This window comes from Arvicanthis niloticus (assembly GCF_011762505.2).
Source record: "Arvicanthis niloticus isolate mArvNil1 chromosome Y unlocalized genomic scaffold, mArvNil1.pat.X SUPER_Y_unloc_2, whole genome shotgun sequence".
NCBI classification, from domain to species: domain Eukaryota; kingdom Metazoa; phylum Chordata; class Mammalia; order Rodentia; family Muridae; genus Arvicanthis; species Arvicanthis niloticus.
The window spans coordinates 1796763-1813927 of NW_023044979.1; the positions used below are offsets into that span (position 1 = coordinate 1796763).

At 44.2% G+C, this 17165-nt stretch overlaps 1 protein-coding gene and 1 pseudogene across 1 annotated transcript in view; one reads left to right on the forward strand and one right to left on the reverse strand.

Moving 5' to 3' along the window:
• Positions 1-9783, reverse strand: part of LOC143441079 (uncharacterized) — an 85352-nt gene extending 75569 nt beyond the window's left edge. Inside the window, 1 exon segment of the mRNA XM_076928143.1 lies at positions 9658-9783. Coding sequence (XP_076784258.1) covers positions 9658-9783 — 126 coding nt within the window.
• Positions 9784-10354: 571 nt separating this feature from the next.
• LOC117695978 (pre-mRNA-splicing factor CWC22 homolog) lies at positions 10355-14770 on the forward strand (annotated as a pseudogene).
• Positions 14771-17165: the final 2395 nt, after the last annotated feature.

Consider the following 17165-nt stretch of genomic DNA (forward strand, 5'->3'; position numbering starts at 1 on the left):
ACTTGCTTAGGGATATTGCCACCCTCAGTGGAAGAGCCTTCCTAATCAATCATCAACACTATCTCTCACAGACATAGCAACCAGCCATTCTGATGAGGGCACGCCCTCTATTGAAGCTCCTTCAGATGACTGTAGCTCTGAAATGCTGAGAACTGAAAACAACTATGACACAGACACAATAATAAATGAGGAAATTGTTACAACACAAAACCAAAGATTTAACCATATCAATTACAGGAGCCCCTGACACCCCAAGAGGGAGTTGGAGTTGTGGCTTAGCAAGGACAAAATAGGGAGGGCACATGGCTCAGAGCAGGGAAGGATACACAGGAATGGGGAGCTCAGAGGTTGTGCTGACCTGGGGTGAGGCATCTTTAACCCTGGGTTCCCAGGCCAGGGGTACCAAAGATGTGGCTAAAACAGCTGGAAGGTGGACAGAAAAGCAGATTGTACCACAGAAGTTGAAATGGCCACCAACAAAAGATAAGACCTCTTTGTCCAAGGAAGACATACTAAATTTGTGAGAATTAATGAAGAATAACCTTCCATCTTATGACAGCTCCAAGTTCAACACTACAGAGTCACATATGAGCTGGGCAGAGGGTAGTTCAGGAGGTGGGAAATGAGGTCTTTGTCTTTCTACCCTGTAAAATAAGGTAGGCAGAGCCTGAATTTGCCCAGGATGCTGTCTCAAAGAGCTCTCTGTCATGAACTAGTCAATGGGTCTAGGTCCTGTTATTAAGAAGGATTTAACCCAAGGTGTGGGGCTAGTAACTAAATCGACTAGGGTGGAGTCTGTCTCATTTCCTCAGTGAGAGAATAACAAAGTGCCACACACAAAATAGACAGCCACAAGGGGGCAGTAAAGGCTACACAGCAGATTCCTCCACTTGGACAGAGGAGAAAATGAAGACAGGCAGGTAGCTGTGAGCCCTGTAGCTGGGCTCCAAGTCTGCTCTAACCTTCCAAGAAATTAAGACCTGAGGCACACCGTCCACTATACCAGGCTCTAAAACATCTTTGAAGCACTTTGTGGATGTGACTCTCCAGCATATCCAGTATAGCAGGGTTTCATGTTCAATTTAGTCATCTCCATCCACATACACTCAAGAAAAACCGGAAAACCAAGGCACACAGGCTCAAATCTGGCAGAGAAGCCACTGACACAGAAACAACAATGGTGCATCTTAAACACTGGCCTTTCAATCATTTAGTTGGGAGTCCTGAGGGTCCTGGGTCAATGCACCAAGATGTTATGTCCAAGCCAGAGAGAGCCAATGAGCAACAAGCAGCCTATTGTAATACAAACACATGGAGGTCTTTATTATGAGCTCTGTAATAAGGATTCTCACCAGTCAGCCTCACATGAGATCTATACTGAGAGTCTAGAGGTGCTGAGTATTTATTGTAGTTACAGCAAGATTGGGGCATTAACATACAGGTCAGCAACTTAATATTTTAAAATTTACATGTCTGGCATAATGTGTATGAACCAAACTAAAGGCAAAAATCCATCTGACAACCATGATGGGTAGACTAACTTTTTCTCTGTAAGATGTATTAGATATCTATATGTAGCTTAACCCTGCAGTTGTACCTTGACTGTCTGTTGACAAGGGGGGCTTGTCATAAGATGTTTGCTAAGGTGGACTTTGTGCACTCTCAGAAACAGAATTAATTGGGCTTTACAAACTCATCTTTGTGCATGTAGTCCTTATTATTGAAAGATGCTCTTGTTCAACCACAAGCCAAGCATTGCAGTAGAAAAGTACTTTGTCCAAAGACCTGCCTCACTATCTGTTACTGCAGATCCTAATATCAGTTGCACTTACTCTGAGACAGAATACCAGTGGAAGTTGCCTCTCCCCCTGTGCATCATCTTATAGATAAGATAGACAATGCCCACCTGCCCTTCATTTCCTGTCTCATCCCTGTGTCTCAGCCCCACTTGGGCAGACAGTCCATGTTCAACCACATGCTTTACCTGCCAGGACACAAGGTAAGCTTTCTATAGATCTACCACACTGTCTGTTATCACAGATGCAATGATCACAGTTTCCCCTAGCACTGTACTAAACACCAGAGACAGCTTTACCTCTGTCCTGACTATGTTTCCCTGTGGTTGCTAAGATCATCTCTTCCTGCCCACCTCTTCTCCCTGCTCCCAACATTACCCATAATTCCCTATTGGGGATACCCACCAAACAGGCCAGTAAAAAAGGCAAAACTCAGGCAAATTTTTCTGTAAATCCAGACATCAAACAGTAACTCAGGAACAAAATTTCCACCCAAGCAAGACAAATCCAGAAATCAGTACCTAAATCAATAATCACTTCAAACCCAGAGGACTAGACACCAGCATAGGAATATAACAAATAATAACCAGGAAAATATGTCACCAAGAAATCCAAGCTATCCTATCACAGCAGGTCCTGAGAAATAAAAACATGCAACAGATATGGTACAAATGATGTTGTTTAGTCTGGTGGTGGTGGTACATACCTTTAATCCTAGCACTCGTGGGGCAGAGGCAGGTGGATTTCTGAGTTCAAGGCCAGCCTGGTCTACAGAGTGAATTCCAGGACAGCCAGGCTTACATAAAGAAACCCTGTCTCAAAAACCAAAAAAAGACATTGTTTGGAAGAGGGAAATGAGTGAGAACCTGGGGAAGGCATTGAGGCAGGAAAGAGGACCTGCAGACAGGCAGACATACAGAGAGAAGAGAGAGAGACCTGAGAGTAGAGAAAGAGTATAGAGAGGGGCATGTGCAGAGAACAGAGACAGGGAACAAACAGAGAGAGCTGTGTAGCTGGTGGTCCATGTATATAAAGCTCACATGACAACAGCAGCAGATGATGGAGGCAGGGAATGACTTAAGCACTTGCTAAGTCCCTGAGAGTAGAACATTGAAATTGCCTTTGTACTGACAACTACAGAGGCAAGTTTCACCCACAGAACAGGAAAGGAAGAGAGAGTCTCAGACATTAAAGATGCATAAAACAAAATGGATACATCGGTCAAAAAATGTGGATACTAAAAGTTTCCTGGCAATAAACAGCCAAGAATTCTTCAACATGTGAGAAGGAAAAAACTACAGATAATTGAAATAGAAGAGAGAAGAAGTTCAGCCCAAAGGTCTAGAAAATATTTTCAATGAAATCATAAAGGAAAATACTCCTAAACCAAAGAATATGCCTGTTAATGTACAAAAGCATCCATAAAACCCAACGGGTTGGAGAAAAAAAGTCCCTTTACCACATAATAATCAAACACTAAACATAAAAAATAAAGCAATATATGAAACAGCAACAGAAAAAAATTAACAAAAACTAAACAAAACAAAAAGAAGTAATGTATGAAAATGGATCAGTTAGATTTATGCCTTTTTGCTAAAAAAACAGGTTTTGTTTGTTTGTTTGTTTGTTTGTTTGTTTTTTGAGACAGGGTTTCTCTGTGTAGCCCTGGCTGTCCTGGAACTCACTCTGTAGACCAGGATGGTTTCAAACTCAGAAATCCACCTGCCTCTGCCTCCCAAATGCTGTGATTAAAGGCATGTATCACCACTGCCCAGCTATGCCTGTCTTCTTAATGTATTCTATAAAAGACAAAAGGGCTTGGGCATGTGCTGCAGAGTCAGAGAAACCACCCATGTTTTTACAGGAAAGCAACTGGTCCAAATGTTTTGGACAGATTCAGAATCAGTCATGATAGTGAAGTTACTCAGAGGTCACCTCCTGATCTAACACATAAGGAGCATCACCAGGGACCTCACAGGTGGTCACATCTGGCTGATGCTTCCCATGCAGCCCCAGAGAGGACCCAGCACCCCAGCTCCCACTGCTCAGCCTCCTGCCCCTACCCATTGTGGGCAGTGATCCTGTGCTCACCATGACTCGATTTCAGAGCTTCCCTGAGGTCTCCACACAGCACCCACAGCAGGGCTCAGAGCAGGACACAGAGAGCCACTTAAGACTGCACAGGAACAGTGAACTTGCAGACTGCCCCCCCAGGCAAACCCACCTCCTTGTCTGATTGGCAGGTCTGCTTGGAAGCATTAGATTGGTCAGTGAGTCTTACCAGTCCTCAAGGTTAAAGTGTGCTTCCCGTGCAGGGCCAGACCTTTTCCAAATCTCAGAAGTTGTTTGTACTCCATTAGCATGTATACATATGCTTCAGAAGGAATCTCACCCAACCCAGCCCTGGGGGAGAACCCAGCATTCCAGCTCTGGCTGTTCAGTTGCCTGCTCCTCCCCTCTGAGAGCAATGATCCTGCACCAACCAGGACCTAACTCCAGACTTTGCATGAGTTTTCCTCACAGCACTTGCCTTCTTCTTCCTGTAATCAAGGTGAACAGCTTCCATAGCCCAGTACTCAGTGTGCAGTGGAGGTATCAATCTGACTTACAAAAGAAGGATGCCCAAGATATTTCTTAGCATTCTGTCTAAACTCCACTTCATACTTACCTGGAAACAGCCAGGTAGGCCTGACCCACTGGAAAGCTGGCTACTTGCCCCTTCCTCTCTTTTGATCTCTTGCCCTTTTGTTCTGTCTTTCTCTGGCCCTCTTGTGCTCTTCCCTTCCCCATTCTCTCTCCACATGCTCAAGCCTGGCCTCTAATTCTCTACTCTGCCACTCTCTGCATTTCTCTGCCACTACTACCTCTTAACACTCCTCCCCATGTCCTGAATAAACTATATTCTATTCTATACAGTCTTGTGGTGGGTTGCTCCTGTGGAAGAGCTGTCTCAGCATGAGGCATGTTCCCTCCAGGGGAAGAAATATCTCAGCAAGAGGCATGAGCCTGCTGAGACATCCCCTTCCTTCACACCTCCCCACACACCCATAGAACACATTCCATCTGTCTTTAAAGAGAGGTAACTATGGGGAGGAGGATACCTGTCTGTCACCAGATAACTGTGAGGTAGAGTTTAGACAGAATGCTAACACGATTAAAACTAAAGAGGGGTTTTAGAAAACAAGCTCAGGGAAACTGCAGGTTCCTTCCACCAGATGACAGGTATCAATCAACCCTAATGAAAACCCAGAATCATAAGGGAAACACAGCTCAGCACTATTGGTAGACAGAACATCTTCATTAGTGGCAAAGTGGACAAAAACAACAGTTCTATTTGTACACATTCTCTAGATAAACATAGCTCAAATCATAGAGAGAATGAATCTTTGTATACAAAAAGATTATTTAATAGAATGTCCCAGTAAAGGCTGTTGGGCAAGGGAAATTATAAAAATCAAGGGTTGGTTGATTTTATGCTGCAGGATATTACACTTGATCTTCAGTGAATACCAGAATTCTGAAGAACTAAGTACTTACTAATACCAGTTTTAAAACACATATAAACAAACAAATCACCTTTGCTTTGTAAAAAGTAGGGCCAATACAAAAACCAAAAACACCACCTGTTCAATTTTCTTTATATATGTAGGTTGTCAAAAGAATCTGTAGCCCAGATTAAAGGTGGATATGAACATCTCAAAAGATAAAGATTAATAAATGGTTTCTCACTTCAAAAGTTGTAATTAAGAAATATTCCCATAGCAAGCAGGGTTTGAGTTAGGGTTAGGGGATTAGACAGTCATGGTTAGGATTAGGATAAGGGTTTTTAGAATTAGGTTTAGGAGGTTAGGAAATTCAGAGGTAAGGGTTAGGATAGGGTTGGGCTCAGGGTTAAGTTTAAGGTGGCCACCATTATTCTTGATGGTCCCACTGAGTCAATATTATCCCTATTACACAAAGAAAAAATATCAGGCCTATAAGGAATTCATTTCATATCTTAATGGTTTCTTTTATTCTTATTCTCATAGCTTCTCTCTTACTTAGAGAAAGGCTTCTCAAAAGAACCTAAAAGTTTTTCTAGCCATTTGCCTCCAAAACTAGCATACTAACAAAGGAAGCAAAGACTTTGATATTCACAGAACACCACAGATAATCAAAGATTAAGTTGCCAAGAGCCACAGAGCTTGCTGCCAGCAAAGAACATTTGTGTTACCCTATCCTGTGTTTCACCATCAGCTATTTCTGCAGTTAATTTTCCTCTGAGATAAAATGCCCTTCAGTACTCTTCTGCATTAGACTTATCTGGTTTACTTTCTGCCCAACCTAAAAATATACTTACTAAAGATTTCTATGTGAAGTTTTCACTTGACAATGAAAATTCTGAAACAGGAATCCCAGAGAAGCAATAGACACAAATTCATGGCTTATTAAAATTTGACTTTGTATTAATTACATATAACTACATATATAGTTAATATACACATGAGACATGGTTTATTATGTACATCATGTACTTAATAGCTAATGAATTACAAGTAAATTAAATTTGTTAACTTGACCCTAGTTCATTTTGTTCCTAATGAAAATAAACTTAAAAATTTATATGAAAGGACAAAAATATATTTAATACTTATATCTACACAGGTAGAATAAATATAAACTGATAATATGGGTCTGCACCTTTTCTTGGAATAGTAACATGAGGATGTATAATTAAATTTTATTGTCTAATTTCAAAAATATATACATGTAAACATACAGTTCTGGGTACAGTGATATCTCTTTGAACCCTATCCTATTTCTAGTACACAACGTGGTCTCTATCCCTTAACATTCTAAGTTACTTTGAAAGAGTTTACTACTCCGAGACCAGAAGATGTTATTAAGATTGGACATTGTCCTCACTCATATAAGCATATTATATCTATGTTTTTAATCCGGATCTATACATATTTTAAATTTTATGCACGCATAAACATGTTAATAATTAATAATTTAAAAGAAATTTATATCCAGTAAAACTTCTTTAAAAACAAATAAATATACTCAGATTGGAAGATCCAGCACAGGGCTTATCTTACTTTCTAAATTAAATCACAACCATTTTCATACCTTCAGCTTTGTTGAATTAAAATAACCACAGCAGGGCTTTTAAAATGTTAGTAAACCTCTATCAAAAAAAAAAAAATGACCTGGCTGGCTGATATTTGTGTGAGTTAGAAGGAGAATAACTATTTAGGTAATGTAAATTTGTCTCCAGATATACTGAGTAAAGTATTTTTAATGTGACTGATTGCAGGATGTCTACAGTCTCATAAGAAACACTTTGTCAATTTTCTGTATGTAAATCCAATTATTTCACTGTTATGCAAAGTAGAAAAAACAAAAAAAATCTAATAAGGAAATAATTCTTCTAAAGGGAAAATTTTTTTCAAGGCAGGGGCTGGGGTGTGGGCAAGAGAAGAAGGAACAATGATTTTGTCTTTGTCTTTGTCTTTGTCTTCAGTACATATACATGATCGCATGTTACAAAGTTCATCACAACCTCAGACCAAAAAAATCAAATCATCAATACAATCCTAACATACTTTGTTGTTGTTCTTGTTTTTGGTGATGGTGGTTGCTTGTTTATTTGTAAGTATATCCGGGAAATATGCTTTCTTTGATCTTCATACCCTAGAGATGATCAAGTATCTCTAAGTAAAATGGGAAATCTAGCTCACACAGGTATGGTTTTCCCCAGTGTTGTTTTTGTTCCATGTAACTAGGAGGATCCTCAGACACAACTCTGTAGGAGGAAAATGAATATCAGAAGCTTAATGAACACCCTAGTTCTGTTCCCGCCAGTCCTGTTTCTGTCTTACATAGGGTCAAATCCCACCAACCTCAGGGAAGCCTGACAGTCATCTATAACTCTAATTTCAGCAGATCTGACCCCTTCATCTAGCTTTTGAATGCATCAGACATGCACATGGTTCACAGACAGAAAGGCAGATAGGCAGGCAGGCAACAATCCTACCATCAACCCACCCCTACCTCCTTCCCAACACACAAACACACACACACACACACAGAGAGAGAGAGACTGAATAATAAATTAATAAAATCAGGTCAATTAGATCATTTTATCATCCATTTTTTAAATAAAATGCATAATAAAAGATCAATATAATCAGTCATCCTGGAACTCTGTATGTCAGCCAGACTTACTTAGTGACTTCACAGACAACCAGAAATATGTGGAGATAAATTATACCACCATCTCAGTCTAGGTAACCAACCTTTATCAACAGTCCATAAACACGTGATAGTAAAATAAAATCCTAGAGCACATTTATGGTTCTAGTTTCATGTCCTAAGGAAGACACACAATCAGAGCTGAAACACAATCAGTCAAAAAGTCCTTAGTAAAACCCAATTGGCCTTCCTTACCAAAGTTCTACAGACAACAGGACAAAGCAAATCATGTCTCTGTATATTAAATCAAAAATATTTTGTTGTTGTTTCTCTGCCTCCTGAGTCCTGGGATTAAAGACCTGTGCCACTATTGAATGATCACTATTGGTCATTGACTATATTGATTATTGATAATTGATTAATATTGATTACTCACAGGGTCAGACCAACCACCCTCGTCCCATAGAAACCACGCACACAGAATGACCATGGTAACTGATACTAATCAATTATCAATAAACATGCTAAGCAATAATACTAATCAATGACCAGTAATCCATGCTGGTCAATAACTAAAAATGATCAATTACAATGATAATCAATGATTGATAATCAGCAGTCAATGCCAATCAGTAATCAATACCAATTGATATTTTGTTGTTGTTTCATTTCTGGAAAGAGCCCCTCTTTGTTTAGCCTCGGCTTCCCTGTAACTTGGTCTGTAGACTAGGCTAGTCTCAAATGTACAGTGATCCACCTCTCTCTGCCACCACCACTGCCTGGCCAAAGCTAGAATCATTAATAAAAATGATGAGAATCTCAGCCGTTCATAGAGGTGTACAGCTTTAATCCCAGCATTTGAAAGGCAGAGGTGGCCTCTTGCAGGTTCGAGGCCAACCTAGTCTACAAAGTGTGTCCAAGACAGCCAGGAAGCCTGCCCTGCCTGCCTCTGCCACCTCCACAGCCAGAGACAGAGAAAGACAGAGAGAGTCTTACAGACAACATTTTCCTAAATTGAGAAAAACTTGAAGCAATTCATCAGGAGACAGGAGGACTGGTGGGCACTGAACTTTTGCTTTTTTCCAAGCATCATTTAAGGGTAAAATTGTTAATTATTTTTCAAAACACTCAATTCTAATAAGAGGACACATGGACATTGGAAACAATTTCTCCCCTTAGAGGACCAAAGGAAGTTTAAAACAATTTCAACAGCCTTGTATGCAGGTCTCAGTAGTCTGTGTAGTAGACTGTGGAAAGATTGGAGAAAACTATAGCAGTGGATCCTACAGAAACAAGGAGAGTTGGGGACCAGGATTGTTTACTACACTGTTTGTATTTTACTGAAGATATAAATACAGATACTAGGGAGTCTGACCCTGTCCTTGCTTGCTAAATGTAATGACAGTGGCCATGGATCAAGAGCACAAGAAATTCACAATCCTAATCTGTACCAAATCAATTTCCTTTCATGAGAATAACCAAAACAGAAACCAAAACAAAACTCTAGAACTTGGCAATCAGAGACAATCTCTTAGTTTTAGTCCAACAAGCAGCTGAATACCACCTATAGCTCTAATTTTTGCAGATGTGCTGCCTTTCTCTGATTTTTGAATGTATCATTCACAGGCAGGGTTTGATATAGGTAGATATGCCAAAAACAACAACCCCCCAAAACCTGTGTTACCTTATGGATTGTCTGGGAATGTATCTTTGGTGAAAGTCTTTCATGGCCACTGGGTGCTCCCTGCCTGGCATAGGCACAGATAGAACCAGATGAGTAACCACCTTCCAAATGAGTAACTGCTGACATGCTTGAAGTTTCTGATGATAACATTGAACAAAAAAGATAGCAGCTCTCATTGTGATTGTTTATACCCTCCCAAGACCAGAGTTTTGCAGCTACCACTCAGAAGGCAGAGGCAGGCTTGTTTCTGAATTCAAGGTGAGCCTGGTCTACAATGTCAGTTCAAGGACAACTACTTAAAAATCAGCAAAACAAACAAACAAGGGAAAAGAATCAAAAGGTCCCAACTGGAGGAATGAAATCTAAAGCAGGTGTTCTGCCACCACTTCTGCAATTTTGCCTTTATGCATTTTAAATGAGTAAATGTGGTTCTGAGCAGGATGGGCGTTTGTCAAATATTAGTAAAAATCTTAAAAAAGAGAGAGAAACTTATAATGAATCCCAGCTGTGTGCTTACCAGTGACACAGCTCCACCTCCAATTGCCTCCCTCTGGTCTTTTAGAGAAATCTACAGAAATGGTATGAATGTACAGCTATAGTTATTTCTGGAGTCAGACAGGGTTACAGGGATGTTCTTTGGGGGTAGTTAGTTTGGTTGGTTGGTTTGTTTTATTTCTTAAAAATAGATGTTGTAACCATGGAAGAATTTTTGTTATGGCAGGTGGAGTAAGAGAGACTACAGAAAGATTAAAGTATAGAGGAAGAAGCTGGAGAGATATCATAGAAGTTCAAATCACTTGATATTCTTCTAGAGGATCTGGATTTGACTCCCAGTACACCGCTGGGATAGACAAAGTTGTCTTCTGGACTCTGTCCACACCTGACCACCTCATGATCCACCCACCCAATCAATAGGCAAGACATTCAGAGACCTAGGAAACTGTTGCAACAAAGATGTCAGAATCACACAGCCAAACAGAATTACCTGCAACCAGATGCCTCAGATATGTTTTCATTTACATAGAAAGAATTGACTCATGGGAAATGATAAGCAAAGTTGTTCACCACAACCACAAAATGACTCTTCACAGCTGTACATACTGACTGAAAACTGACTTCAGTACTTAGGGTAAAAACAAAGATAGATCCCTGTAAGCTCAAGATCACCTTGATCCACACAGCAGGTTCATGACATTCATGTCTGGTAGAGTACACTGACATGCTGTTTTCTTTTTTCTCTTTTAAAGATTTTTAAAGAGGGGTGTGTCACAACAGAAGGGAGAGCCACAGCTTGTCCCACCAGATCTCCTTTCCAGAAGACAGATATGCCGAACAAAAATGTTCTTCCTGGGACAGCGACCCCTCTGCTCACAGTCGGTCAGACTATGAGCATTCTAGAAGAGGATACTCTTATGATAACACCATGGATACTCTTATGATAATACCATGGAATCACGACATAGGGACAAAGAGAAATGCAGGGAAAGAGACAGAGATACAGATATCGGAAACGGTCCTGGAAATCCCCATCTCTTGACAGAAGTAGCCCAGACTGAGGAGTAACCCCGATTTCTACTCAGGAAGAACCGGTACCGAAGAAGAAGAGGATGGATTAGCTGGATCTGCTGCTCACACACAAGGGGGAGCATATATTCCTCTCACAAAGCTCAGGACAATGCAGGAAGAGATTACAGATAGAAACAGCTTAGCGTACCAGAGGATGAGCTGGAAGGCTCTATATCTAGGTTGGGTATTGGGTTACACTCTGACTGTAAGGGCATCTTGTTATTGATCATTACTAAATATATAAGCCTTTGGATAATCTAAGCATTAGAGTCTCATTTGTACTGAGCTCGTGTGGTTGGTGGGATGGTCTGGGCAATGCCCAGCCTTAAAGAGACAGCGTGGAAGATTGGCAAAGCAGTGTCCCATGCTGGTGTCTCATGGGTGGCAGGGCTGGTGTCTCTAGCTGGCCGTTTCTATCTGAGGCATGCATGTGTCCTCTGGCCACGTGGCTGAGCTAGGCAGAGCTGCTGCAGCTTAGACAGTTGGCTTCATTAGCGGGCATTTTTTTTAAAAAAATACTTACTACAACAAAGTAGTAAAGATTTCTGAATTGATTTCTGAAGAAATCAATGATATCATCAACAAGGGCAACATCTCCAACATCAGTATTATTATCCAAGACTTCCTTCAAGAGAACATCGTCAGAGCGAGAGGACTGCTGTCCAGATCTGTTCTGCAAGCACAGAGTGCTTCTCCAATCTTCACTCATGTTTATGCGGCTTTGGTGGTAATCATCAACTCAGAATTCCCAGACTGGAGAGTTAGTCCTCAAGAGACTAATTCTGAATTTTCGGAAAGGATATCGAAGGAACATTAAGCAACTTTTGCATGACTGCTTCCAAACATGTGGCACATTTTATTAACCAGAATGTGGCACATGAGGTTCTGTGCCTGGAGATGCTCCCTTTGCTCCTAGAGAGAACAACAAGAGACAGTGTGGAAGAAGCTATCGGCTTCCTCAAGGACTGTGGTCTCAAATTAACCCAAGTGCCACCAAGGGAAATCAACGCCATCTTTGACTGCCTGAAAAACACTACACAAGTCTGTTAGAGGGACAAAAGAGTCCAGTACATGATTGAAGTTGTGGATAGTATGGCTGGAAACACAGAAAGTTCCTCCAGGTGGGAAGTTAGGTGTGGTGACTGCGGCTCATTAAAGGCCTTCTCCACGGTTGCTCGCGGTGGCCCCAATGACACGAGAAAGTCCATGAGTTTCATAGGCTTTAATGGCATGATGGATGATGGTTGAGTCTGGATGTGCACACCCCATAAAAGCCAGGGTGAGCTGGCTTAAATAGGAAAGGGAATAGAGGAGGAACTGAAGAGGAATAACTTGAGCTGTGCCCCCTGGCCTTTAGGTAACTCATGAATATGAAAATCTCGAGGTGGAGGCCTGTTAGTCACACCCTCTACCTGTAGCCTTAGTTGGTGATGCAAAACCTCTCTGGGAGGAGTTACTGAGCCAAACTTGTCTGCAAGGTGCAGGTTAATGAGGATGTGGGCCACATGGAGGAGTCTGGAATCCGGGGGTGTGGGGAGATACATGTCATCTCTCACAGGCCATGTCCTTCAGAGATCATGTTCCTCAGAGTCTCACAGACCATGTCCCTCACAGACCATGTAAGTCACAGGCCATGTCCCTCACAGGCCATGTCCCTCACAGGCCATGTCTCTCACAGGCCATGTCCCTCACAGACCATGTCCCTCACAGGCCATGTCTCTCAGAGGCCATGTCTCTCACAGACCATGTCCCTCACAGGCCATGTCTCTCAGAGGCCATGTCACTCACAGGCCATGTCCCTCACTGACCATGTCTCTCACAGGCCATGTCCCTCACAGGCGATGTCCCTCACAAGCCATGTCCCTCAAAAGCCATGTCTCTCACAGGCCAAGTCCCTCACAGTCTCACAGTCCATGTCCCTCACAGACCATATCTCTCACAGGCCATGTCTCTCACAGACCATGTCCCTCACAGGCCATGTCTCTCACAGGCCATGTCCCTCACAGTCCATCTCCCTCACAGAGCATGTCCCTCACAGGCCATGTCCCTCACAGACCATGTCCCTCACAGGCCATGTCTCTCTGAGACCATGTCCCTCACAGGCCATGTCCCTCACAGGCCATGTCTCTCACAGGCAATGTCTCTCACAGACCATGTCCCTCACAGTCCATCTCCCTCACAGAGCATGTCCCTCATAGGCCATGTCCCTCACAAGCCATGTCCCTCAAAAGCAATGTCTCTCACAGGCCAAGTACCTCACAGTCTCATAGTCCATGTCCCTCACAGGCCATGTCTCTCACAGGCCATGTCCCTCACAGGCCATGTCTCTCACAGGCCATGTCTCTCAGAGGCCATGTCTCTCACAGACCATGTCCCTCACAGGCCATGTCTCTCACAGGCCATGTCCCTCACAGACCATGTCCCTCACAGGCCATGTCTCTCAGAGGCCATGTCTCTCACAGATCATGTCCCTCACAGGCCATGTCTCTCACAGGCCATGGCCCTCACAGGTCATGTCTCTCACAGACCATGGCCCTCACAGACCATGTCCCTCACAGACCATGTCCTTCACAGTCTCACAGGCCATGTCTCTAACAAGCCATGTCCATCACAGGCCATGTCTCTCAAAGGCCATGTACATCACAGGCCATGTCTCTCAAAGGCCATGTACCACACAAGCCATGTCTCTCATAGGCCATGTCCCTCACAATCTCATAGACCATGTCCCCCACAATCCATGTTTCTCACAGGCCATGTCTCTCACAGACCATGTCCATCATAGAGCATTTCCCTCACAGGCCATGTCTCTCAGAGGCCATGACCCTCACAGGCCATGTCTCTCACAGGCCATGTCTCTCACAGGCCAAGACTCTCACAGACCATGTCCCTCAAAAACCATGTCTCTCACAGGCCATGTCCCCCATACGCCATGTCTCTAACAGTCTCACAGGGCATGTCTCTAACAGGCCATGTCTCTCTCACAGGCCACGTTCCTCACAGGCCATGTCTCTCACAGGCCATGTCTCTCACAGACCATGTACTTCACAGACCATGTCCCTCACAGACCATGTCTCTCACAGGCCATGTCTCTCACAGGCTATGTCCTTCACACCTGTTGTGTCTCAGGCTATCTCACACCCAGTGCTGTACTGGGGAGACCAAACCATCTCTTCACAGCCCTACATGAAGTGATGTTACTGTACGGAAGGTTGGATTCAAGGACCACCCTGTTATTCAGGGAGGACTTGATTTAGTGGAAGAGGACGATCAGTTTACACATATGCTCCCCCTGGAGGATGACTACAATCCTGAAGATGCCCTTAACGTTTTCAAGATGGATCCTCATTTTATGGAGAATGAAGAGAAGTACAAGACTATTAAAAAGAAATCCTGGATGAGGCAGATAGTGATTCAATCACAAAGAAGCTGAAGTAGTGAAGGGGAGGAGGTAGAGGAGGAGGAGAGGAGAAGGAGGGAGGAGGACAGGGGAGGAGGCTGGGGAGGAGTAGGGGGAAGACGAGAAGGAGGAAAGGGAATCACAGCCTAGTCTCGTTCCACCGTACAATCTATCTTGCCATTCAGTCAAGTTTAGCCTTTGAAGAATGTGCACACAAGTTGCTGAAGATGGAGTTGGCCACAGCATGACACCTGTGCCCAATGAAGGACCTGTGCACAGTGTGACTGCTGTGCCCAATGAAGGACCCATGCACAGTGTGACTGCTGTGCCCAAGGAAGGACCCATGCACAGTGTAACTGCTGTGCCCAATAAAGGACCCTCGCACAGTGTGACTGCTGTTCCCAAGGAAGGACCCATGCACAGTGTGACTGCTGTGCACAATGAAGGACCCACACACAGTGTGACGGCTGTGCCCAATGAAGGAACCACGCACAGTGTGATTGCTGTGCCCAATAAAGGACCCTCGCACAGTGTGACTGCTGTGCCCAAGGAAGAACCCATGCACAGTGTGACAGCTATGCCCAATGAAAGACCCACACACAGTGTGACAGCTGTGCCCAATGAAGGACCCATGCACAGTGTGATTGCTGTGCCCAAGGAAGGACCCGCACACAGTGTGACAGCTGTGCCCAATGAAGGGCCCGTGCACAGTGTGACTGCTGTGCCCAAGGAAGGACCCATGCACAGTGTGACTGATGTGCCCAATGAAAGGTCCGCGCACAGTGTGCCAGCTTGTCAGCAGGGCAGTTTCATGTGCTGAAAACAGAAGACACAAAATCATGGGAAAGTACCAGGAGCAGCAGGACACCATCATCACTTAGAGACGAAGAAGCTGAGAAATGTGGCTGAGACGCTCGCTCACCTCTTACACACACACTCGCTTCCGTGGACTCATCTCAGACGTGTGAAGCCAAGTGAAGAGACCACGAGGTCGTCCAGCAGGACTTTTGTCATGATCTTCTTCCAGGAACTGTGCGACTACACGGGTCTTCCTAATCTGAACATAAGGCTAAAGCAGGAAACTCTTCCACCATTCTGTAGAGGACTGTGACCCCCGTGACCCTGAGACAACACACGCAACACCCAGTTTGCAGTTAACTTCTTCACAGCCATAGGCCTCGGGGATCTGACGCTAGAACTTCTAGAACATCTGAAAAATGTTCATTCATCTGTCTGCCGGAAACCAGAGCTGAGCAAAAGAAGCCTTGACATCTTCATCTTCCTCATTTTATTCTTCTTCACCTTCCTCTCCTTCCTCCTCCTCCTTCCTCTTCTTCCTCCTCCCCCTCCTCCTTCCTCTGCTTCCTCCTCCCCCTCCTCCTTGTCCTTCCCCTCCCTCCTCCTTCTTCTCCTCCTCCCCCTCCTCCTCCACCTCCTTTTTCTCCACCTTCTCCCCCTCGTCCCCTTACTCCTCCACCTCTCCTTCCTCCTTCTCACCTTCCTTCCTCCCCCTCCTTCATCCTATTCCTTCCTCTTCATTCTCCTCCCCCTCCCCTTTCTCCTTCCCCTCCTCCTCCACCTCCTCTTTCTCCTCCTCCTTCCACCTACTTCTCCCCCTACTCCTCCACCTCCCCTTCCTCCTTCTCCCCTTTCTCCCCTTCCTCCTTCTCCCCCTCCTCCTCTTCCTCCTCTTCCCCCTCCTCCCCCTCCTCCTCCTTGAACTCCTTTTCCTCCAGCAGTCAGGACTCTGTCTCAGCTAAAAGTACAAAAAAGAAGAGACAAGGGAAGGCCAGAGGTGAAGAAGCAGATAAGTTAGCCAGGGGCCACCAGGCAGGGGACAGGAGGTAAGATGGAGCCAGGGGCCACCAGGCAGGTGACAGGAGGTGAAATGGAGCCAGGGGCCACCAGGCAGGAGACAGGAGGTGAAATGGAGCCAGGGGCCACCAGGCAGGTGACAGGAGGTGAGATGTAGCCAGGGGCCACCAGGCAGGGGACAGGAGGTAAGATGGAGCCAGGGGCCACCAGGCAGGTGACAGGAGGTGAAATGGAGCCAGGGGCCACCAGGCAGGTGACAGGAGGTGAAATGGAGGCAGGGGCCACCAGGCAGGTGACAGGAGGTGAAATGCAGGCAGGGAGGACAAGGCACCAGGAAGGAAGGACTGACAGAGCTTGGTCTGAAAGATACAGAGCTCAGAAATCACCAGATGCAGACTGGCAAGATCCCCTAGCAAAGCACATGAAGGACAGATGCCATGAGATTAGTGACAGTGGAGCTGGCAATGGCCTCTCGACAAGGCTCGCACAGAGAGCCACAAGAAAAGCATGGGGAGCCAAATAAGACGGAGACATTCTACTTTTTGGTCAGGCTATATAATGACAAAATACCATGTGTGGAGAAAGTTAATACTTATTTTTGTGTCACTAAATGACCCATGGACGTATACTGAAGATACCACATGCTTTCTAAGGTGCAGCAATATGAAACTTAACAATTTCTTCTAGGACATGGAGCTAGTACTGATCCAGTTCAGGTACAAAGGGGCCT